At 47.2% G+C, this 24,675-nt stretch overlaps 1 protein-coding gene across 3 annotated transcripts in view; it reads left to right on the top strand.

The window, feature by feature from the left end:
• Window positions 1–5,661: 5,661 nt before the first annotated feature.
• The window catches only part of ABCG1 (ATP binding cassette subfamily G member 1), a 60,720-nt gene continuing 41,706 nt past the window's right edge, over window positions 5,662–24,675 (top strand). For 2 of the 3 annotated variants that reach the window (XM_037144596.2, XM_037144595.2), the window contains exon 1: window positions 18,902–19,106. In XM_037144596.2, the coding sequence (XP_037000491.1) occupies window positions 19,065–19,106 (42 nt within the window). In that variant the 5' untranslated portion in view covers window positions 18,902–19,064. Of the gene's footprint in view, window positions 5,717–18,901; window positions 19,107–24,675 lie in introns of those variants that run through there. The other variant, XM_053657711.1, reaches the window with a different exon arrangement.

Below are 24,675 nucleotides of genomic sequence, written 5' to 3'. Positions count from 1 at the left end.
TGGTTCCCAAGACAATAAGGCAAAGGGGCAGGAAGGCGGTGTGTCAGTTCTCTCCACGCTCCCGCAGCCCTGCAAAGCCCCCACATTTCTGTGATCCTGTGACGGAGCGGACAGATGCCCACACTCACCTGCTGCGCTGCCGGAACAGAGAAGGGCCCTGAGTTCTGGCCTTGACCTCTCTTGGCAGGGAACTCGTGAGTGCCCAAAGCAAGTTAACCCAGCTGGGCAAGGTGAGAGGCTGAGGGGGCCCAGCTGATCTCAGGAGACAGCAACAGGGTCCACCTCAGACGTATGGCCTGCCCTTCTCAGGCCCCTTGGGGGAGCATGGGGCACATATAGCTTCATTTGGGTGGCCAAGGAACCCATGCATCTTGGAGCAAGGGGACCAGAGACCATATCCTGTGAGGGGAGGATGAAGGAGCCAAGAAGGTTCTAGTCGGAGACCTCAAAGGCTGGTGCATAGCCAGAAGGGGTCAAGATGGCAGAGGATGAAGTTGGCTGGACAAGGTGGAGCCAGAAAATCTCCAGTGACAAGAGCATCACCAAGCACACCCGGGCTGCCCTGGGTACACCCTCAACACAACTCTTATGGCTCCGTTCCAGGTCTAAATCCCCAGCTGGCATTGGCTTTTCCAACTTCTTTTCCTCCAGTCACCACAGCTGACAGCCCAAGAAGTTCTTCTGATGTCTCACAAAGTTGAGTTGAAAACCTGGTACAGTTGAACTAGCAAGTCTCCACATTGTGCTACACCTTGACTTGTGCAGCAGTTGAGACAGCCTTCAGACACACGCTCACGTTTTTCCTTGGGGCAGTTACCATGGGAACCGCAAGGGCACACATAGGCTTGTCCACAATTAATCACAAACCTTTACAGAATCCCTCCAAATCCTCCATCAACAGAAGCATAAAAATCCCTCGTGAGCTAGTTACAGTGCCCACGAGTTAGCTTTGTTTGTAAGAGGACAGAGTTTTATACACATGGCACATGCTACTCTAATTAAATTTCCATTATGGCCCATTTCAGCTCATTGTTTAAAAAATAAAGAACGTTTTACTCAAGTCGTGGGCTGTCGTCGGATGAATTAGCGATCATCAATGTGGAAGGGCCAGTTCAAGGAAAATGGTGAAAAGAATTTTTATCCAGAGACCTGCTGTTGCCCAAGACAGCTTCCCACAGTGTCTGTGGGTGAGGAGGCACCGCCTGACTTCCTGCAAGAACACGGGCTGAGCTACTGTGCTGGCGCTGTTACTGGGCAGATTGCAGCGTTCACCTCCGGCCTGGAGCCGGGCCTGCAGCGACAGGCCCGGCAGACACACCCGCCTGAAGGGCTGCGAGCTGTGGGTGAGAGGTGAGGCTCCGGCAGGAGAGGCACAGGCGGGGACAGGCTTCCTCTCTGTGGGAGTGGCTCTGGTGTGTAGAGTCAAGCTTCAGAGAGCGAAGTTAGCAATCCACTCCATAATAATGATGGTAGATATGTCCAAATGGCAAAATGGCTGCAAAGAGGGGGCATTTCCACAGAGGGCCAGGGTCTACAAAAATGATCAAATGGACATGCCAGAAGCACAAAGAAATATTTTGGCATATGGCTTTTCAGATGACGTGAACAGCAGACAGGATACCGGAATGCAGGATTAGCACATTTAAGGACAGATCAATAGAGAATATCCCAAATGAACCACAGAAAGGGGAAAAATCATGTAAAAATAAAGCAAAGGTAAGACATGCAGGACAGGAGTGACCTCATACAGGTGCATTGGGTCCTGAGAGAAGGAGGGGGGAGGGGAGGGAGCAAGCCAGAGCTGAAGAAATAATGGCCAAATATTTTCTAAATCTTGTCAAAAATAGCAACTTACAGGTTCAGGAAAATAAATCTGAACAGGATGAATAATTTTTTAAAAATCAAACTTAAGCACATGATAGTCTAGCTACAGATAAATGAATCTATAAAATATTAGTATTAATAAAGTATCTTAGAAAATTTGGTAATATGTGGAAATGAAACAACACCCTTCTAAATAACCAATAGTTCAAAAAGGAAAGAAATCATAAGGAAAGTTGAATATACTTTGTGATGAATGAAAATAAAACACGACAGACCAAAATGTATGGGGTGTAGCAAAAACAGGGCTTAGAGGACAATGTATAGATCGAATGGCCAATATGAAAAAGAAGACCTCGAGTAAATAGCTTAAACTTTCACCCTGAGAATCTAGAAAAGGACACACTAAACCTGAAGCAGCAGCAGGAAGGAAATAAAGACTAGAACAGAAATACATGATGTCAGCAAGGTTACAAGATACACCATCAATATCAGAAAATCAGTTGTATTCCCACATACTAGCGGCAAACAATTGGATGAGATGAAAACATATCATTTACAATAAGATGAAATATAAGTCTAGCTAAAGATTGACTCAGTGGATGAGAGCTCTTCACCAAAGACTCTACAGCACCATGGAGAGAGCCTGCGGATGCCACTGTAACCAGGAGACACTGCGCAGTTGTGGACTCGTGCAGGCGGAGCTGTGAGGATGTCGGTCCGCCTCACAGCCATCTATGAACACGGCCGTCTTAGTCGTGTCCTGGTGGGTTTGCTTTCTTTCTCCTCTCCCTTTTCTTGGTGACAATTGACAAGCTTATTCTAAAATTTACACGGAAATACAAAGGATCCACACTGCGATCATATTTCAGGACTTCTTTTAAAACTACCCCAATGCAGATGGTGTGCTATTGGTGTAAAGACAGGCAAACAGACCAGTGGAAATGAACAGATAGTCCAGAAATAGATCTCCCTCCCGTAAATAGTCGCCTGATCATATCACGGTGCTGGTGCGATTCCGTGGAGAAACGATGTGGTCCTCCACAAACCAGTGCCAGAGCAATTAATTAAACAAGCGCACAGAAGAATGCACCTTGACCTCTACCTTTCAACACACATAGAAATTAATTCAAAATGAATAAACATTATGAGTTCAAAATTCCTCAACTCGTTCCCTAGACATATTTTGAAAATGAAAACAATGGCACTTCTAGAAGAAAATATAGGAAAATGTTTTCGTATTCTTGTGATAGGCCAAGATTTCTTTAAAAAGAAATAAATGCAACCCCCCAACCTATAAAGAAAAATATTGGTAAATTAAATTTAACTGAAACTAACAATTGCCATCATTTAAAAAAATTAAGGAACTGGTAAGCTGCAGATTGGGAGAACATATTCTCTCTCTCTTTTTTTGCTTTATGAACATCTTTGCTTTTTAAAAATTTTACTTGTTGTTCAAGTACAGTTTTCTGCCTTTTACTCCCATCCCAGCCCACCCCCCAGCCCTCCCCACCTCCCTCTCGTTTCTACCAGCCCCTTGCTTTTGTCCACGTGTCCTTTATAGTTGTTCCTGTAAACCCTTCCCCTTTCCCCCTGAAATTCCCTCCCCTTTCCCCTCTGGTCACTGTCAGCCTGTTTTCTATTTCAGTGTCTCTGGTTATATTTTGTTTGCTTGTTCCTTTTGTTGATTAGGTTCCACTTATACATGAGATCCTGTGATATTTGTCTTTCAATGCCTGGCTTATTTCACTCAGCATAATGCTTTCCAGTTCCATCCATGCTGTTGCAAAGGATGGGAGCTCCTTGTTTCTCTCTGCTGCATAGAATTCCATTGTGTAAATGTACCAGAGTTTTTTATCCACTCATTTACTGGTGGGCACTTAGGTTGCTTCCAACTCTTGGCTATTGTAAATTGTGCTGCTATGAACATTGGGGCACATTGGTTCTTTTGGATTGGTGTTTCAGGGTTCTTAGGATATAATCCAAGCAGCAGAATTGCTGGGTCAAAAGGCAGTTCCATTTTTAGTTTTCTGAGGAAATTCCATACTGTTTTCCACAGTGGCTGCACCAGTCTGCATTCCCACTAACAGTGAACTAGGATTCCCTTTTCTCCACAACCTCTCCAACACTTGTTGTTTGTTGCTTTGTTTATGATGACCATTCTGACTGGTATAAAGTGGTATCTCGTTGTGGTTTTAATTTGCATCTCTCTGATAGCTAGTGATACTGAGCATGTGTCTCTGGATCCTCTGTATGTCCTCCTTGGAGAAATGTCTGTTCAAGTCCTTTGCCCATTTTTTAATTAGGTTGCTTGTCGTCTTAGAGTGGAATTGTGTATGTTCTTTATATATTTTGGAGATTAAACCTTTGTCTGAGGTATCATTGGCAAATATATTTTCCCATATGGTTGGTTCTCTTTTTATTTTAATACTCTTTTCTTTAGCTATGCAGCAGCTTTTTATTTTGATGAGATCCCATTTGCTTATTCTTTCCTTTATGTCCCTTGCTTTAGGGGACACATCAGTAAAAATGTTGCTGCGTGAAATATCTGAGATTTTCCTGCCTGTGTTGGGAGAACACACTCTCAGTACATCCATGTGACAGGCATACACCCAGATCATCTCAAGAAATCTTACAAATCAATACTTACAAAAATCCAATTTTTAAATGGGGGAAAATTGCACAGGTACATCATTAGTCAGCACAGAAATGCAAACTGAACCCTGCATGATTTAATCACCATACATCTATGAAGCCAGACGTGAGGTGGTGCATACAGTATTCCAATTATATGAAGGTCAAGAATAGAGCAAACTAACGTGGGGGGACAGGAGCCGGAGTGGTGTTTACTCTAGAGACAGGAATTGATTGGGACCAGGTGCCAGGAACCGTTCACGCCGTGGAAACATTCTCCGTGGTGATTCATCTGGGTGGTGAATAGGCAGGTGTATAGATATGTACAAATCACCAAGCTTTACATTAAGATGTGTGTGTGGTTTACTTTAAAAAGAGAAGAATAAACCTTTTTCACAGGGAGAAAAAGCCCATGTCACCTCTGCAGCCAGACCTGACTGGTTTGGGCCTGAGACTGGGTACTTTCTCAGTGTGACCTCGGGAAGTCACGGAACCTCTTGGTGCCTTACTTCCCCGAGGTGGGAAATGGCAGTGTCAGGCCCACAGAGCTGTGACGCCAGTCAAGTGAGTTGGTGGCTGTAAAGTTCAAAACACAGCGTTGGCACCTGCGATCATCTTCATGGTTATTAGTCCTTGTCACCAGGTGATGGCCAGCTGCTCCCAAGCTCTGAGGTCTCAGACACTTCATCACTGGCTAGCGCTATCTTAACACTCCATCATTTAAGTTATGCTAGAACTCCCGCTAGGACACACTCAATTATGACTCTGTAGACCCTGGCGAATTTCCGTTTTATTGTTATCAGTTCGTGTTATAAAAATAAACAAATTCCACCATGTTCACAAACATGAAATCTACCCTCTTCCCCAAAGTGGCAAGTCAGTAGGTCTCATAGTTGGCCAGTCTGTGGGAAGACAGGTGGCAGGTGCTCTTTCGTGCCAGTAACCTGGGAGCGACCAGACTGCCCCTCAGTAACCTCTGCAGCTTCCTGTTTTCTGCAGTAACAATTGTATTGGGCAATATTATCACACATAAGTTTGCATCATCCCTATTTTAAAACCGTTCTTCTTGTAGCATGAGACAGAAACCGAAACACTGTGGTTTGGGGTTTTTCACATGTCTGCAGTGGTGAAAGCTGAAATTCTGTCCTGCCTAAGGCAGGGGCTTCTTCCCTTTATTAATTGCAAAATTAATACATTCCACAGCCGACCATCTGTTTGCAGAAGAAGGCCTCCTTGGGGGTGTTCGCAAGTGAGCCTGTGGGTAAGTCACTGACAAAATGCTTTTTAGTAAAAAGACATTTTTAAATGTAAATGTATGAAGTAAATGTAACTAGTTGCAGGTCAAAGAAAATATGTCCTGCCTCTTGTATAGGCAGCAAACAATAATTTGAATTTAAACTGTGATGTCCAGGTCTTTGACAGCAGTTAGTCAGTCAACAGACATTGGAGAGCTAGCCAGGACCAGGCGTCTGCTAAGTATCAGGGATCGGTGAAAACACATCAGAGCTTCTGCCGCCTCTGAGTCCAGACACTAGCGAGGGAAACACAACGAATCTGTAAATTCGGATGGGGGAAAACTGCGATGCTTTAATATTTCTTCCAGTGTTGCTGAGATGTAGTTGACATAAAACATAGCCTTAGTCCAAGGTGTACGCGTGACCTGAAATATGTTTATATGGTGGAACGATCACAGTGATGAGTTTAGTTAGCATCCATCCCCTCACAGTTACAATTTTTCCCCTGTGATGTGATGAGAACTTTAAGATGAGTGTCTTAACAACTTTCAAATGTATGATACAGTATTGGTTAACTGTGGTCCCTGTGTGCTACTTACATCCTCAGGACTTACTTGTCTTATAAGTAGAAGTTTCTACCTTTTGGCCACCATATTGATGTCTTAATATTTAGCGCTGGAGTACTGGCACTCTGAGGTTGGTGACTTAGAAGTCCCTCTGTATCTATATCTACCCATTTTTCCTTGCAGAGCGTCTGACACAACGGTTTGTTGTAGGAAGCAGAGAGGAGTAAAGCCATTGGGGAGATGGTGAGCCGTGAAAACAGTGGGGGCTGAGGGGGAGGGATATGGACTCAGGACGTGGAATGTTGGTTGTGTACGAGCCCCCCTGTCCCTTCTCAGCTCCCACACACCATAACTGCCCATCCTGTACATCAGTCACAATGATACTTTTTCCTTTCATTCCCATTTTTACTGGTGAAGACTGAGGCTTTGAGAGGTTAGGAACTGGCCCAGCATCACCAACAGCTGGTGAAGGGTTGGCACCCCACCCACTGCTGTCTGCTTGCAGATGCCTGGGCGTGCCTGCTCTTTCTTGAGATAATTGCAGTTTCCATGCAGCTGTGAGATCCCACAGGCCCTTTTACCCAGGCTCCCCCAGGGGTGACTCTCATTCAGGATCACATCCAGGATGTAGACATTGATACGGTCCAGATACAGAACATCCCATCCCCACGAGCATTCCTCCTGCTGCCCTGTTATGGCCACACCCTCCTCCTTCCACCGCACCCCTACCTCAGCCCCTAGTGGCCGCTACTCTGGTCTCCATGCTGTAATTTCAAGAATGATACATAAATGGAATCACATAATATATATAAATCCTTGGAACTGGCTTTTTCCAGGAATCTCTGGAGACCCATCCGGGTTGTTATGTGTATCAGTAGTTCGTTCCTGATCATTGCTGAGTCAGGTTCCGGGTGTGGATGGATCTCAGCTTGTTAACTAGTGACCCACCCCGAGGGGCATCTGCATTGTCAGCAGGTTTGGGCTACTACAGAGTAAACTGCTGCAAACACACGTGGGTGGACTTTGGTGTGAATGTACCTTTGTATTCCTCTGAGGTAAATGCCCAGGAGGGCCATTGCCGGGGTGAATGTTTCTGAAGGAACTGTCAGAATGTCTACCAGCCTGGCTGTACCTTTTGCATTCCCACCAGCAGTGGACTCGTCCTCCAGTTCAGTGGCACTACCCAAAGTGGTGGTGTCGCATTATTTTTTGTTTTGGCCATTCTGATAGGTGTGCAGTGACATCTGATTTGATTTTAATTTGCATATCTCCAATGGTTAGTAATGTTGAACTTCTGTCCATGGGCTTATTCACCATCTCCTTCAGGAAAATGTCTGTGTATTTTGCCCATTTTCTAATTGCGTAGTTTAATTTTTTTTCACTGTTGAGTTTCAAGAGCTCTTTTGACCTTCTAGGATTTGGTGTTGGGTGTGAAGTTTGTAAGTCTTTCCTACTAACCATTTCCTTGTCTTTTCACCTTTTTAACCAGGTTGTGCAATTTGGTGCAGTCCAATTTATTAATTTTTTTATCTTATAGATCATGCTTTTGGTGTTTAAGCACACTTGGGCTGGCCCTAGATCTCAAAGTTCATTTCCTTCCATTTTCCCCCTAAAGAAATTGTTCTACATTTAAATCAATGATCCGTTTTGAGTTAATTTTTGCATGAGGCATGAGATTTTGGCCCAAGTTATTATTGTTATTTTCTGCCTAAGGATGTCCAGTTGCTCCAGCACTATTTATTGACAAAGCTATCTTTTCTCCATCGAAGTGCTTTGTACCAGTGTCAAACCTCGTATTTCTGGGCATGTCTGTGTGAGCATAATTCCAGATTTTCCATTCTGATCCATTGATCTTCACGTCTATCACTTTGCCCATCTCAAAACAGGCTTGATGACTGCTGTTAATCTTGAAATCAGCTCATCTAATTTCCCCTACTTTATTTTGCTTTCATAAGATTGCCTTAATTATTTTAATTCCTTTGATTTTTCAAAAATTTTAGCCTACTCTCATTTATCTCTACAAAACTCTTGCTGGGATTTTCATCAGAACTGCATCAAACCTGTATGCCAATTGGGGTTAACTGACATCTTCACTGTGTTAAGTCTTTCAATCCATGAACAAAGTATGTCGCCCCATCTTTAAAGATCTCTCATCAGTGTTTCATAGTTTTAGTATATGAGTCCTGGACATGTGTTTTGGTAGGTTCACACCTAAAGTATTTTCTTCAGTTTGAGCAATTGTAAATGATACAGCTTTTTAAAAAAATTTCAATGTCCACTGCTAAAATGTAGAAAGAAAGTTTATTTTTGTATGTTTATCTTATATCTTGCAAACTTGCTGAACTCACTTATTGTTCTAGGAGTGTTTCTGTTGATTCTTTGGGATTTCCTATGACGACAACGATGTCATTTGCAAATAGAGATAGTTTTACTGTTTTTATTCCAATGCTTGACCTTTTGCCTGACCACATTGGCTAGAATTGACTCCCAGCACTACACTCAATCAGAGCTGTGAAAGCAAACATCCTGCATTATTCTTCATCTTCAGGGGAGAGTATTCGGTCTTCCACCATTAATTATAATGTTAGGGGCAGGTTTCTTATAAATGTGCTCTATCAGGTTGAGGAAGTTGCCCTTTATTCCTATTTTCTGAGAGTTATTTTAAAAATCATGAATAGGTGTTGAATTTTGCCAAAGTGCTTTTTCTGCAAATGGTATATGATCGTGTAACTTTTTTTCTTTAGTCTGTTAATATGATATACTTCACTGACTGACTTTCAAATGTTAAATCAGTCTTTCATGCCTGGAATAAACCTTATTTGGATGTAGTGCGTACGTATTAAATATATATTGTGGAATTCTATTTGCTAATATTTTGCTATGGATTTTTGCACCTGCATTTATAAGGGATGATGTTCTGTAGGTGCCTTTTTTCTTACTATTGTTGCCCAGGATGAGGGTGATACTGGCCAAATAAAATGAATTGGAAGTATTTCCTAAACCACCTGGGCTTGAAGAGTTCTTTATTTGGAACTTAAAATTATGAACTCAATTCCTTAAAGTTATAGGGCTACTCATATACCTATTTTATATTCATTGAGCTGTATAGTACACAGGTTTTTGAGTATTTGCTGCATTTCATGTAAGTTGTCGAAATTACATGTGTAGAGATATTTAGAGTGCTCCCTTACTGTCCTTTGGATGTCTATGGGACCCGTAAGGGTACCGTCTGCTCATCTTTAATATTGGTCATTCGTGTCCTCTCTCTTTATCTTTTGTCAGTCTTGCTAGTGGCTTGTTCATTTTATCGATTATTTCTAAGAACCAGTTTTGTGTTTTATTGATGTTCTTTATTGTTCTATTATTAATTGCATTGATTTCTGCTCTTTATTTTTTTTCTACTATCTTCTACATTTCTGAGGCAGGAGTTTTAGATTGTTGACTTGGGGCTTTTCCTCATCTTCAATTCATATGCATTTAGGGCTGTAAATGTCCCCCGCTGCATAGCTATAGCTGTGCCCCACCAACTTTAACATGTGCGCTTCTGTTTTAATTCAGTTAACTGCATTTTGTATTGCTCCTGAAGGCTCCCTCTTTGACTCATGGATTGTTTAGAAGTGTGTCCTTTGGTCCCCAGTCTTCAGTGATTTTCCCATTACCTTTCTGTTACTCATTTCTCATTTGATTCCATTTGGATCTGAGAACACACTCTGTATAATTTCAGTTCTTTTAAGTTGGTTGAGGTATGACCCAGGATATGGTCTATCTTGGTATACATTCCAAGAACATTTGAAAATGATGTGTATTCGCCTGTTGGTGGATGGAGTGTTCTGTAAGCTCTGATTGGGTCCTGCTGGTCAGTGGGATGGTTGAGTTCTTCTACGCCCTTGCTGATTTCCTGTCTCGTTGTTCTAGCATTTCCGTGAGAGAGGTGCTGCAGTGTCCAATGGTCATGGGGTTATCAATTTCTCTTTTCAGTCCCATCAGATTTTGCTTCACATCTTTTGTAGCTCTGTGCTTTGGTTCGCACAGGGTGGGATAGGAGTAGATTTACAGTGGTTCATGTGGAAAATAATACAATATTTAATAAGAATACAAAAACAAACTGTTTCATGCACTCACAACCGTAAAACTACTTTTGTCACACCCTGTGTTCAGGATTGCTATGTCTTCGTGGAAGATTGGCCTTTTTATATAATGTGTCTACCTCTGATAATTTTCCCCTGAAGTCTACTTTATCTGGTATTAATATAGGTAGCTACTCCTGATTTCTTTTGATTAATGTTTGTATGGTATATCATTTTCATATTTTTACTTGCATGCTACCAATATCGTTATATTTGAAGTGAATTTCTTGTAGACAGTATTTATTTAGGACATATTTTCATCCACTCTGCCAGTCTCTGTTTTTAATTGGTTTAGTTTATCTACACCTAATATAAGTATTGACATATTTGGCTTAAGTAGGCATTTTATTTATTTATTTTTTTGTTTTGTTTTCACTGTGTTTTCTTTTTCCCTTTCATGTTCCTATTTTTTGCTTTCTTGGGAGTTACCTGAGCATTCTTTGAAATCCATTTCGATGTATCTATGGTGGTTTTGAGTGTAACTCTTTGCACAGCTATTTTAGCGGTTTCTCTGGGTGTTTTATCACGTGTCCACGATCGTCGGTCTACTGGTGTCCCAGTTTCACAAGCGCGAGTGACCTGTAGTAACCTTGCCTCTGTATCTCTTTACCCCCTTTTGTTCATAATATAATTGTGTTAAGTATTTACTCTACAAGCATTTAGAAGCATATCAGGCAGTCTTACAATTTTTGCTTTAACCATCAAACACAATTTAGAAAACTCCAAAGAAAAGTCTATTTTATTTACTCATATTTTTACTTACTGTGTTCTCTCTTTGTTCTTACCTGCAAAGTTTTCCTCTTTGACCTTTTTCTTTATATTTAGGGAACTTCCTTTGGTCAGTCTTTTAGGGTATGTTTACTGGTGACAAATCTTGGATATTTTTTTCTGGATACAGGAATTTGGGTTGACGATTTTTTCTTTCAGCAAGTGAAAGGCCTTGTGCCAATTGTTTCCGGGAGCACTGTTTTCGGTGAGAACGTTTCCATCCCTCGAGTTGCTCTTTCTCTCCGGGTGTGAGGTCATGTCTCTCTCACTGACGTCGGGTCTTTTCCTTCCCCTTAGTTTCCAGAAGTTCGACTACGGAATTCTTGTAGATTTTCTGGAGTTTATCCTGTTTGGAGTTTGAACGACTTCTTGAATGTGGAAGTTTCTGTCTTTTGCAAAATTGGGAAAGTTTTAGCCATTATTTCTTTGAGTACTTTTTCAACCCCCCACCTCACCTCTGGGACCGTTAGATCTCTGGTGGACCTTTTGTCGTGTTCCCACGGGCTCCCTGGTCCCCCCACCCCTGTTTGTGTGTGGCCCGTCTCTCCTTTGCTGTTCAGACTGGGCACTTTCTATTATTATTTTTTTCCAGTTCATTGACTCTTTCTTTTATGCCCTCCACTCTGCTGTTTAGCCCATTACTGAGTTTTCAATTTTGGCTACTATATTTTTCAGTCATAAAACTTGCATTTTATTCTTTCTGTCTTCTATTTCTTTGCTGAGACTTCCTGGTTTTTCATTGGTTTTGAGGGTGTTTATAATTGCTCATGAAACATTTTTGTGATGACTGCTTTAGAATCTTTATTAGGTAGTTGTGACATCTTCGTCCTCTTCATGTTGACATCTACTGATTTTTTTTTTCATTTGGATCATGACTTTCTTGGTTCTTGGAGGATGAGTAGTCTTTGATGGAAACCTAGATATTTTGGGTAGTCTGTTATGACACTGGAGATATTACTTAAGTCTTTTGGCTTCCTCTGAGATCATTCAGGCAGGGGCACTTCCTCATTACTGTCCAGTGAGGGTACAAGCGCCAAGTTCCCCACTCAGCCTTCCTTGACCTGCAAGAGAGTGGCTCCTTGTCACTGCTGAGAAGGTTGGAGTTCAGCCTGCCACTTGGTCACTGCCCAGGCCTCTCTGACTAGGGGGACAGCAGGTATCATCGCTGCTCCCCATAAGAGTAGTGTCCTTGTGAGCACTGGGTGGTGGCAAAAGTCCGATTCTACTGGGTGTCCTCTGCCACCACCCCAGAGAGGAAGGGAGGGGCTCCTCATTACTGCCTAGGGGATGGATTCCAGTCTCCCTGTGTGGCCTTCTTGACACTATTTTGAGTGGGGGTGGGAGCAGGTTTGGGTGCCTCATTACAACCCGAGGAAAGTGGAAACCTGAGATCCTCACTCATCTTTGCTGGCATGGGTCGGGTGGGGCCACAGTTTATTTTTGTGGGGCTGGAGCAGAGCAGGAATTGTCTAGGATTTTCTGTATTATGAGGTTGCTCCTTTTCCATGTCTTTGACTAGAGAAACCAGTCTTTGGTCGGGCCTTTGTTTGTTTGTGCCTGTTTGCATTTCAAGGTTGCTGGTTTCTTCCCCTGAAAGTCTGGGATGTAAGAGGCGAAAAGAAAACCCAGAGACCTCACCACAGCGGGGTCTCTTGAGTCCCCAGGCCAGACCTTCCCTGTCCTCCTGGCCTTTCAGAACCCCCTCCTGTCTGTCCTGTGTGATGTCCAGAGTCAGGCTCAGGGGGAGGGGTAGAGAAAAGACTGTCTACTCCACATCCCCACTGTCCTGCCCTGTGACCTGTAACGGATTGCACTGGGGGCTTCTTGTAGAGCCCCTTCCCTATTTGAAATCAGTTCGGCCCACTCCCCGACATATGTGGCCCTAGGCAGGTTTCAAACTCCACAGAGCCTCTCATTCTTTATCTCCACGTGCCAGGGTAATTTACTGAGATAACTTCTCATTCTGATTTTCTTGCTCTAGCTCTTTTCCCCTCCCCCACCCATTAAAAAAATAACCAAGTCTTTTTAAAAATTGTGTTTTCATTGAAGTGTTTCTTTCTCACCTTGGGGACTTCTGAGTCACAGGGATCTGCCCAGAAGTTTCCAGGAGAGCAGAAGGCAGTCTCCCCAGCATGAGTTTTGCTTTCACGAGCCGGGGTTCCATGGGGTGACCGCCCAGGGCTGCCTGGAAGGAAGGGGCTGGAGAGCCGGGGTCTGAAGCAGAGAGGCAGGAGATCCAGGAGCTGTTTGCCAGGACTGGGAGGGGAGAGGCAGGGTTTGCAGGTCCCAGGAGAGCTCAGCTGTCTCAGGGAGGCCAGAGAACTTCTACAGTGGTGACCAGGTTTCTGAGCACACTGGTCTGGAACTGTGGTCTTTGGAACAAGGACTCGATCTGTGCCGGAGATGGCATGAGATGGAGGCGCTGCTTCCAGGGGACCAGAGGCGGGTTGTCTGGCTGATCGGAAAAGCAAAGCGTGGCTTTCCCTGCAGCTGGTCTGGGGACTTCGATTCCCATGTGTTTCAGTGACAGCAGCTGCCCTCCTACCCCATGGGGCACTCCGAGTGTAACATGGGTTCATTTATGTTACAGTGCTTTTCGAGCCATTGGCGGTTCTCAAATAGAACTCATGATTTTTATCAAGCACCTACTGTGGCAAGATGCCATGTTAAGAATGATGTTGGAGGCAAAGAAATATCTGAGGGATGCTGGGATTTACGATCTCCCCGGGGAGAAAAGGCATGTTGGGGTGGTGGGTAGTGAGCAGAGGCTAAGGCCGTGAGGGCTGATGGGGTGGACCCATAGACTGTTTGTGAGGATTTTCCCCCAAACTGGCATCTGGCCCCTGACGTTCAACAACGTTGTCAAACTGGAATTTTGAAGCTACAAGTGCCTGAAACCCAATTCATGGTAGCTCAAAGTCGGAGGGAGAGTACTGGGTCTCATGTAGTAAATAAATAATGAGAACGACCAATATCTCCTTATAAGTCATACTGAAATACTCTGAGCTAGAGATGATTCTCAAAAATGGACTCACTTGATCCTCACAACTGCCCCACGAGAGGGGCACAGTTGTCACCCCTTCACAGTGGACGTCATGGAGGCACTGGGGGATACGAACTTGTTGGAGGAGCCAGCCCCTGGCTCCAGAGGCCTGTGCTCACCACCAGGCTGCCCAGCCTCTTAGAAAGCACTGGGTGGTGGCTTTCCCTGGCCCTCAGCGCTGCCTCCTCCAAGTGGTCACATCATTCTCACCTAGACACTCTCCTTACCACAAGAAATATGGCTGCCGCATGTGACTGCCCACTCCCCCCGGGCCCAGGCAGGTCGCCGTGAGAGCTCGGACAGTCCCGTTGGGTTTGTAAGTCCTTTCTGCAACAGAACAGGTCGGAGGGTGGACCATTCTGACTGACCGGGGCTGTGTTCTTGGATGGACCACACAGCTCAGGGGATAGCGGCTTCTCAGAGGGAAAGTGGGGAGCACAGAGACACGTGGGGGGGATGGGAGGCTTTCACGTCATGGATGAAAAAGGGGCCGCTCACTAAATCCTACGAGCTCCAGGGACGCCGGCATGGTGAACTTACAGACTCAGAGACCTGCAGTAACCACAGAGGACGGTCTGAAATTAGTACTTTCTAGCAGTTAGTACATCAGCAGTTCACGGCCGGTCGGCCTGTCCTGGGCAGGAGTATTTCCCGACAAAGGTCAGTCTTTACCTTAACTGAGTCTATCTGCTGTCTTCTTGCATTTACAATAACACACCTTTGGAACGTCAGGGTAATTTCAGATTTTTGTCCCCAGATCCCTCAGAACCCAGACCACAGGACCTCTCATCGCCACGGTTACAGTGCTGTTACCTGTTAACTGTCCTGTGCCCACCTATGGAGAAATGTGTGTCTACCCCCTTTACTTTTTATCTAGTCCCAGAGATTTCCCACCTTGTGTTCTCCCACCCCCCCAGTCTGTCACCAGGTAACCCCTCATGTCTTCCCCTTTGACCTGATTTATAAAGTAAGTGGTAAAACTCATTTCCCAGGGCGTTTTCTCAGTCCCTCGAGATTTTGCTTCCTGGCAATTGCCACCAGTTTGATTCAAATAAACTTGTAAAAATCCTCTACAGGTTTGGAAGTTTCTTACCTTTAAGTGTGGGAAGGAGGCCGCCAGTAATTTTCCAGTATCTGTCTCTGAGACTTCTGTCCTAATCTTCAGCTTTGAAGGTCATCTCAATGCCAGATGTTATTTCCTCCTTGTTCCTTTGTAGAAATACTTTTCCTAGATCTTTCATGCCACTGGCTAATGGAAGAAAACAGAAATAATCTGTTTGCAATACTTACTTTGCCTCTTCCTAACTTAGTTTATGAACTAGTCACTTGCATTTTCTTTCCCTGTAAACATCTCTCATTAATCTTGTTTTCCCATCTCCGCCTCTGGGCACTTCTCCTCTGGCTCCCTGCACTCTCGCCTTGCAGCTCCTCCTCCGCCCAACCTCCTCCTGGCAGGCTGGGGAGGGAGGGGTCCCTAAAGGGGGCAATAGGGTGGGGATATCTGGGCACTGGAGACAGAACACCATGGTAGTCAGCCCAAAAGCGCGATCCTTAAACCAGAGACGGAGTCCTCAGGGTGCCCCGGCTCCCCTTCATTTCCCAGCCTCAGTGGCTGGGCGTCCGCAGAGGTAAAGCGGACAGGCTTTAAAAATGAACCTTGAGGGATACGGTGCAAAGCAGGCACCTGAAACTACATAATTATAAGGGAAGTGAATGTAGCTGACTGCCGATGGAGCGCACGTGCCTGCATGCACAGGGAGGCTTGTCCTGTGGAACGGTGGGTGGGAGTGGCCCAGGGAGAGCTTGCTCATTAGTGAGGAGGGAGTACCCTGAATAGGCATTCAGTGGTAAGAAAAGGGAATTCATGCAGAGAAAGGTGAGCAGGAAGAAAGGGCATCTCTGTGAAACAAGGCTGGAGGGACAAGGGATGTTTAGGTCATGGAAGCAAAGGCCTCCAGAGAAATATGGCGCCATGACTGATTAGCTCAAGGCCTGCTGTGTGGAGGAGGGGCTAACTGACTCTAACCGTGGAACCCAGAGCACTGGGGGTGACAGGGAACTTGATCAGTCACAGGAACTGCTTGCTAACAATGACAACTACTTAATCCTGGAATAGGCTGCTGGTTGAGGCAGGAGGTACCTCCCCACTGGAACTTCTCAAGCCCTGCCCAGCGCCTCCCCCCACCACTCCCTGGTCAGTGATGTCTTAGCAGAAATACCTACTGGGGCTGGGTTCTGGAAGGGACAGTCCTGGGATGAGCGCCTCCTGTGTTTACATGCTTAGCACCCACTTCTCAGAGTGCCCTGAAATGGCCTCGGCGAAGGAGCCATGTGCCAGTCTCTCGACATGGTTCTGTTGGGACTGACTTTCCCCTTTGGCTCTTTGGGCACATGTGACTCAGGCCAGGCCTTGGGTGTTTGGCAACCCCCTGGGCGCAGTGGCCGGCTGCCAGCTGATAGGATGCAAGCGTGGACCTGTTGCGAGGGAGGTGCAGAGACAGCCAAGCTGAGGGAGAAGCCAGCAGACGGGCAGCAGAATTATGGAGAAAGCGACAGACCAGGGGCTGAGGACGTAGAATGGGGGCTCAGCACCGGCAGGCCTGAAACCTGTGCACCTGGAAACTTGGATTTCTGTCCTTTACAACCAAGAGTCCCGATACAAATGTCACATATCTGACCTACTCTACCATTTGCTTATCCCCTGATTTGGCACAAGAGGGTAACATTCCTGAGGATTAGAGTTCCAGTGTTTGCTGTGTGCCACGCATGGTGGGAAGGGCTTGACATGCATTGTTTCCCATGGGGCTGAGGTTATTATTACCACAATGCTCAGACGCAGAAAGGAAGAAAGGGCATCTTTGTGAAACGAGGCTGGAGGGACCAAGGATGACACAGATGGAGGCCCTTCAGGGCCTGTAACCGAAAAGCCAGCAGCTCAAGGCACACCAACAGGGAACCACGTTTCCTCCCTCCCCTGTTGGGCTTCATCCTCAGCCTCTGCTCACTGTCCCCTTGGCCATCCCCAGGAGCCAGCATGCAAACATTGCCTCACATCTCTGGTCCCTGACCACTCATGGCTGCACATCACATTGCATAGAACTGGGGTGGGGGAGCACAGGGGGGATTTTCGGAAGGAATCTCTGGACATGTTCCTAGGAGTGAGGGGACTAGATACTGGACAGAGACTAGATGCCAGAGCAGCAGGACCACAATGTCATGTCACTCGTCCTGTCGCACAGCTGGCAGTGTTCCCCCAGATTCCCAAAGATGCCCCCTCCCTGGCTGCATTCCGTGCCATCCTCTCCTGCTTTAGGTCCTGTCTGCCCTGGAGCAGGGGATGGCAAAAGGGCAGTCACAACTCCAGGCCCCAGAGGTCAGGCACCCTGGTCTCTGCTTTTTGGCCTAAACTCTTGGCCAAGATGTTGCGGATTTTAATCCTCTTTCCAGAACATTCAGAGGTTGCTGACCTCCCCGTTCAGTATATTTAAGGCACCACATGGCTTCCTGGGCCTGGTGCCTGGAGACGGGCACCTGGAAATACAGCAGGCAGATAAGTAGAGGGATTGCATCAACTCTTCAAGTGAAAGTCTTCAGATGAAAGCGGAGCTATTTCCCCCTTGAACTCATACATCATAACTCTTTTGATTCGAGGAAAGAATTTGGTTGTGGTCATCAGACCTGTGGGTATGATGTCTACCTCCCTGGTATGAAAAGCTGTACCCCCTTTTTAGGTGAGAAGACAGACTCGTTTATCTGAGGTGTGGAGGGGAGGGGAGACCCAGTTGTGCTGGAGGTGAAAATAGATACATTCCTGTGTGTGGTCCCAACATGAAAACTACTGAACAAAAAAACGTTAGCCTCCGAGACTGGGAGTAAAGAATGCCTTGCCACCATGGTTACCAAGAAATGGTCCCACTTATATATAATAAGGGCTTTAGCAGATGCCAGGCCATCTGATATTCCAGTCTGGGGCCAAATGAGAGGGTGTCTGGAGTGTCATTCCTTATTCGGTTACCGGAACACAGCTGTGTACCAGGTATTGGGCCAGGCAGTGGAAACACCACTCTGCAAAAGCAAGCCTATTTCTCATCGTGTTAGGGGGCAGGGTCGGGAGTGGAGCAGGAGGACAGAGGGCTGGACCTCTTCACCTAAGTCACCAGCCCTTTGCTAACAGCACTTAGCTTGCAACTGGCACAGTGCACGAATTTGCCTCGGTGTGTGTGTAGTGGTGGGACAGGTGGCATCCCAGATACGGAGCTGTAGTGGGGAAGAGGGAGACAGGTCATCTCCTGATTAGTCTTCAAGGTCCTACCCGGCAGATACGGGTCCAAGAGCGAAAAAAGAGAAGAGAAGATCCCCTGTCCTTTCTCCTCCCTCCCAGGACTCTTGAACTCATACATCCGCGCAGGCGTGGAGGTGGGGATCCTAGAGGGGGACCCGGGTCGTCTGTCGGAGCCCTGGGCCGCTGGTCTAGCCCCCGCGAGTTTCCGGATTGGGCGGCTCTGGGGCTGAAAAGGGCTTACAGCGCCTGCTTGGCCAAGGGGCGCAGGCGGCTCTGGGAGTGGATTTGCCGGGGTGTTGGGTCCACTGCCCCCAGCAGGAGCAAAACAAGAGCACGCGCACCTGCCGGCCCCGCCTACCCCGCACAGTGGCCAATGGCGGGATGTGGGCGGGGCGTGGGCAGGGCTTACGCGGGCGGGGCGAGCCCCGGCACTGCCGGAGCTGGAACCTGCGTCCGGCGCAGTGGCTCTGTCTGGAGCAAGCGCAGCCTCGGGCCCACCGCCGGTCTCTTTCTCGGTCGCTGTCGCCGCCGTCGCCGCCGCCGCGGCCGCCTAGTCCCCGCCGCTGCTGCCGCCCCCGCCCCCGGGGCATGGCCTGTTTGATGGCCGCTTTCTCGGTCGGCACCGCCATGGTGAGTGAACGCATCCTACGCCCCCGGGGCTCGGTTCTGTTTTCCAGGAGAGCAAGAAACATACAAAGACCCGCACCCTCACCTTGACACTTGCCGCTAGGTCCCAGTCTCCCACCGCTCATGTCCTGGCAACCCGGCGCTGCGGGATGCTCCTTGCACCGGCGGAGGTCGCCAGGAAGGTTGGGGGCCAGGAGTGGGCCAGCACTCTGCAAGTGGACAGATGGCCTTGACCTCGTCCGCTTCTGACTGAGGGGGCATGGGGCCCGAGGACCTGGAGTGCGCGGGGTGGCGGGGGGGAGGGCCCCATCTCCTGCCGGCTCCCGCGGCCGGGGCTCCTGAAGCCGACATTTCTCGCGCCACCCTCCGGAGCCCCGGGCATGATCTGGGGGAACAAAAGAAGGAGCTGCTCCCTGAAGCCAGAGCCTTGCACTGCCCCTGAGCTCCCCGGGGAACTGACTCTCTGGGACCTGCTCGGGAGGGGGCGGCGGAGTCCCGGGGAGACAGACAAGGGCGAGCCTGGATACCTGCAGGCCACCTTTCTGCGCCCTTTAGAGAGACCGGGTGGAGACAGAGGCGCTCTTCTAACCTCTCAGGAGGGACCAGCTCCGCAGGGGGACCACCCGGTGTCGGCGAATGCACTGCTAGACGCAGCAAGTGCTATTCCCAGGGGCGGTCAAAAGTCTCCTCTCGCTCATTTATTGTAGCTCCATAAGCTCACAGTAGGACAAAACAAACAAATTAACCATCGGCCCACCCATGCTAGGGCCTTTCGTTCATTTCTATGCCTAGCAAGCCGGCTTTGCAGTTAGGTACTTATGCACTAGATTTCAGGTCATCTAAAGTACAAATTGAGCACATTACGTATTCCAACCCATATTGCTCTCCCTATCCATCCCTCTTTGTACCCTCCGTCTATGTATTTACTATCCTGCTAGTTTCTTCCCTAGCTGTAAGCCCACAGAGCATAGCGGCACCAATTTGTCACCTCCACCCCTCGCCTTATTTCATTTTTAGCATCCTGTATTGAAGTCAGCAGGGCTCAGCAGTATTTGACCGACAGTTACCTCTTGCCTTAAGCTCAAGAGAAAAAAAAAGTAACTGGGTTTCTGCGCATGCTCTGCTCTGCCAACTGCATCCTATGATTCCAAACAGGTTACTGTAGAACATACCGCGCCTCGCCAGCTCATTATATAATGATTTTGTGTAAACTGATAGAATGGGGCCACAGGCATGTTAAGGAGGTTGGTAGAGCAGGGGGGGAGCCAGGGGACTTACAGGACAGATCTTATCTCTGGGCTCCTCTGCCTTTATCACTTGGCTTCTTACAGATAAGGCTAGAAAAAGAAAAAAAAAAAAAAACAGGAAAGGCGATTCCCTCCTCACCACATTTGCTTTGATCTGGTTGGGTGTTTTGGTCACACTTGGCAATCCTACCTTTTACATTTGCCTACGTATTTGGGATTCCTAAATTATGCTGGTAATGGAAAATTAAGATGATTATTGTTAGTTGTAAGTAAAGAAAGTTTCAAGTCTTTTAGGTTCTGGGTAACTCTTGAAGTCCTTTCTGAGCTGCAGAAGTGTCTTATACACGTTGGGAAATAAGGAATCAGAATGCTTTGGGGCGCAGAGGTTTTGATGTCAAGATCGTTTTCCTGTTACGTTAGGGCTGACGCGCAACCCCAGAACGCACGTGTGTTGTTCTCAGGGCAATGCTAGTGGCTGGATTTTTTTTTCCAGGGAACTTTTGAAAAAATTCTTTTCCTCTCTGAAAACCTTGTACTTTTTTTTTAATTAAAAGAATTCTACTCAAGTCATAAACAATGAGCCCTGGAGAGCACCCTAGGATCCTGAGGTTGGTCTTGACCATCTCTCCAACTCTGGGATTTAGTCCATGCTGACCAGGCCAGGTGTGAGTTTAAAGAAAGCCGCACCACCTGGGAAGTGGAGTCTCTGAGCTGGTGGACGGGGACAGCATGGGTTGGTTCCCTATGGGATGGTGGTATCTGGGGCTGTGTCAAACTGGGTTTTGCTTTTGGTGAAGTTGGCCTCCTGAGTGACCACCCAAGTTGCATCTGCCCTTTGCTTAGTCGAGAGTATGCTATTTGGGTTGTGTTTCCACAGGCAGTGGCCTTGAGAATTCTTGTCTGTACATTTTCCTCTAATGTGCCCAGGGTACCAGGGAGGAACTGCCTAGCTGGAAACCGAGGCTGGTGGTGATGAACCAAAACCAAAAAGAGAAGTCACAGCACATGCCAACACCTGGTGTTTGCACGTTCCTCTTCCTCCTTTCCCCATGATGCCAGTGTGTGTGTGTGTGTGTGTGTGTGTGTGTGTGTGTGTGTGTGTGCATGTGTGTTTCTATCTCTAACTTTGTTTCCCTGGGTCAGGAGAGTGAGCCAGCCTCACAGTGGCCCGGTGGGCAGCAGTTGCTGCCTGTTAGGGACCCGGTCCAGCTAAATAGGAATCTCTCCATGTTCGCATTCAAACTGAAAGCAGCACCAAAGGAAGTGCTCCCACCAAGAGCAGGCAGGATCGCTCCAAACAGCAGCTCCCGGGCATGCAACACCCACGAATGGACTTACTGTTATTTACCATTTATCATGCAGCACACATTGTGTGTGGGGGGGAGTGAGGTCCAGACAACGTTTCACTGGAGTAGAGGAACATACCAGGAAAGGGAACCAATGAGGAAGGAAGATGTATTTGTTTCATTATTAACGAGCTCAGGAGGTTGAGGACAGTGAGCTGTAACCTACATTGCAGGTCTCTCTCATCTAAGGATGTGTTTCCAGAGAATTGGTCTATTTTGGAGTGACAGCCACCGCCTCCCATCATGCAGGCTTCTGTGATTTTATTAATTGGGCGAGGCCAGTGGACGCCCAAGGAGGCAAGGTGGATAACGGTGTGCATAGCTTTGGTGTTCGTTTATGTGGGGCTGGGGTTGTATAGTTTTCCCAGGTTTTGTTTTCTTGTGTTGTTTTTTGTGGCTTTCCCTATAATGGACAGGGGCTAGGATGACCCAGGGTCCCCTACAATTTGTCTGTAAAAAGGTCCGCACTGTTAAGGGTGCCAGCTGGGAGGACAGGGTGTAGATCTACAAGCCACGCAGAGCTGGGCCCAGCTTGGCTACTCACCCAACTCGGGGTCTCGGGCAGGTTGGGCAGTCTCTCTGTGCCTTAAATTCCTTCTCTGAGATGGATGAGGGGAGATGACAATACCCCCTGCTAGAGTTGGGGAGAGAGTAGAAGCATACTCTCTTCAGCCTGGAGTTTAAAGGGCACATTGTACTGGCTGAATCAATAGTCATTGTTTACAGTCACTCACCTACTATGCAGGGGTGTTATTGTTTAATTCTCTAAATAGTGAACACTGGCTCCTCTCTCTGCCTCTCTCACTCCCAGATCAGTTTAGTCACCCAGCTTTGTCCTGCGCAGCATTGCATGTCCCTTCTGAGTCTCTGTGTGGTCTCATTATAGCTCTGGCCTCACAGTATTGTAACTAATTGCCCCTATTTTTGCTTGGGGCCCGATCTTGAATGTGAGTTGCTGAGGCCATAGGCCATGTCTGCATGGCTGAGCGCTCAGCCCCAGGGCTGTATTTGGTGCTCAGTTTGTTAAGTGATTGAGTGAGAGAGAGAACAGATAAGCTTAGGGTCTAGAGGGAAAGTCAGGCCCTTACAGGTCTGGCACCTACTATAGCCAGTGGTGAGTGGGTGGTTGGAATAATGGCTGTTCATCCGTGTGTTCATCAGAAGGGAAAACTGTGGCTTACCCTGAGCCTCCTCAGGGGTTGACGCCTGTGGTGGATTCTGGGGGAGAGCATGGATGGTCTGTGGCAGCTGGAACGCTGGCCACAGTGGAAGCTGAGGGGACCACCACTGCAGAGGAGTTGCTGGGTACTCCTGGCCCCCAACCAAATACATGGTGACTGGGAATTCCAGGTTAGAGCCAAGTTTTCCCGCAGGATGTGGGCTTGGAACCAGATGGTCAGCCTTTTTCCCCATGGTGGGGTGAGAAGGAACCTTGGGGGCAGGCCTGGGGCTTGGTTTGCCCATCGTTCTCTCCACGACCCCCCACGGCCAGGGTTTGCTGCTTCCAGGGAAGTTATGGAGTCCAAGTGGGTTGTAAGCCTGGGACAGCAGTACGTGCCCCGAAGGACAAGACGAGTGGGCAGAGGGGTGGCATCCAGTGCCTGCTCTGGGTGCCAGAGCTGAAGTCGCACGTTTTCTCCTGATCACCCAGAGCTAGGAGTTTGCAGAGCTGTGGCAGAGTCTGCTATTGCATCTCTAAGGGGTCCCAACACAGAAGGCCTGGGGCCAGCAGAGGCTCGGAGGCAGAGGCGGTGGGTCCTGTGGCCGTCTCTTGGGAGTTGGAGAGACACCTGTCATGCCAAGGCTCTGAGGAGCCCCGATGCTGGGCTAACACAGATCTTCTCTGACTTCCAGAATGTATGAACTTACTTATGTTTGCATTGGAAACATTTCACAGGCTCAGTGCCAGTAGCAAGCCAAGCTTAAGTTTGGCAGTTTTATTTTGCACTTTAATTTTTATCCACAAGAGTGTTATAGTCAGTGAGCCGAGCTCTGATTTGGTTAAGCTTTCCAGAGATAGGAGATGCCTAAGAGGTGCGTGTGTGACTATGTGCGCACAGTGCCTTCTTCTTAAAGGTCAAAGCAACGTTTTCAAACATCACAAGAAGCAGAAACCCCTATGCCCACATGTGCCCATCCCTCTGTGCTGTAATGTTCAAAACTACCACACCCTCCAAGGTTTTTGAGCTCTTCAGTACCATGATGGAAAAAATGCCAGCTCTTCAAGGACACAGTCTAGTGCCCTCAAGAGGGTGTTCCAATGGGAGAAGGGCTTGTTTTGGCCTCATGAGTTGCTGGGTTGGTAGGAATATTTATGGATGACCCACTCACAGGTTTTGTTTTGGGTTTTTGATTGGAAACAATAATGATCAAAAAGCTATCAGCTTGAAAGCAATGCCTAGCAAACCTTTGTGGAAAAATAAGTGTGGCATTGTTGCTCTCAAGGACAAGCAGCTGCCCTGCAGTGGGTCCCCGACCCTACCATGGTCCCAGGGGCTTGAAGGACCCACAACAGCTATCCACAGCCTCTCCCAACCAGGCTGACTGCCCTCAGTGGTGTGAAGGAGTGTCACCACAGGCCCACGCTTTGGGCTCCACAGAATGTTCCCTCTTGATTCAAGAGACAGCTAGAGAAAGCACAGCATAATATTTGTCCACCCCAGGGTTCTTCTGAGTTTTGCATATTGATTTGTTTGGGGTTGCCAAGCCATTAGAAAAAGATATTCCTTTCTTTGCATAGATACTTCTGGTTTTCTGCATATCTGTAGCAGTGCAGTTGACTCCAACTGGAGCTGGAAAGCCACTGAGTTACAAAATGCTAGGTGCTGGCCTGATGTAGCAGAAGGGGCCTCTGAGGGGGTTTTTGTTGTTTTGTTTTTTATGAGTCAGATTCTGGGATCACTTCTGCCCCTCCCTTAACTATAGAGCTTAGTGCAAGTTCAAGTTCCTTAAATTGTCTGTGCCTCAGTTACCTCATCT

The sequence above is a fragment of the Artibeus jamaicensis genome, unplaced genomic scaffold, assembly GCF_021234435.1.
Source record: "Artibeus jamaicensis isolate MK-2021 breed Jamaican fruit bat unplaced genomic scaffold, CSHL_Jam_final scaffold_474, whole genome shotgun sequence".
Lineage (NCBI taxonomy): Eukaryota > Metazoa > Chordata > Mammalia > Chiroptera > Phyllostomidae > Artibeus > Artibeus jamaicensis.
This window is presented reverse-complemented; position numbering and strand designations above follow the sequence as displayed.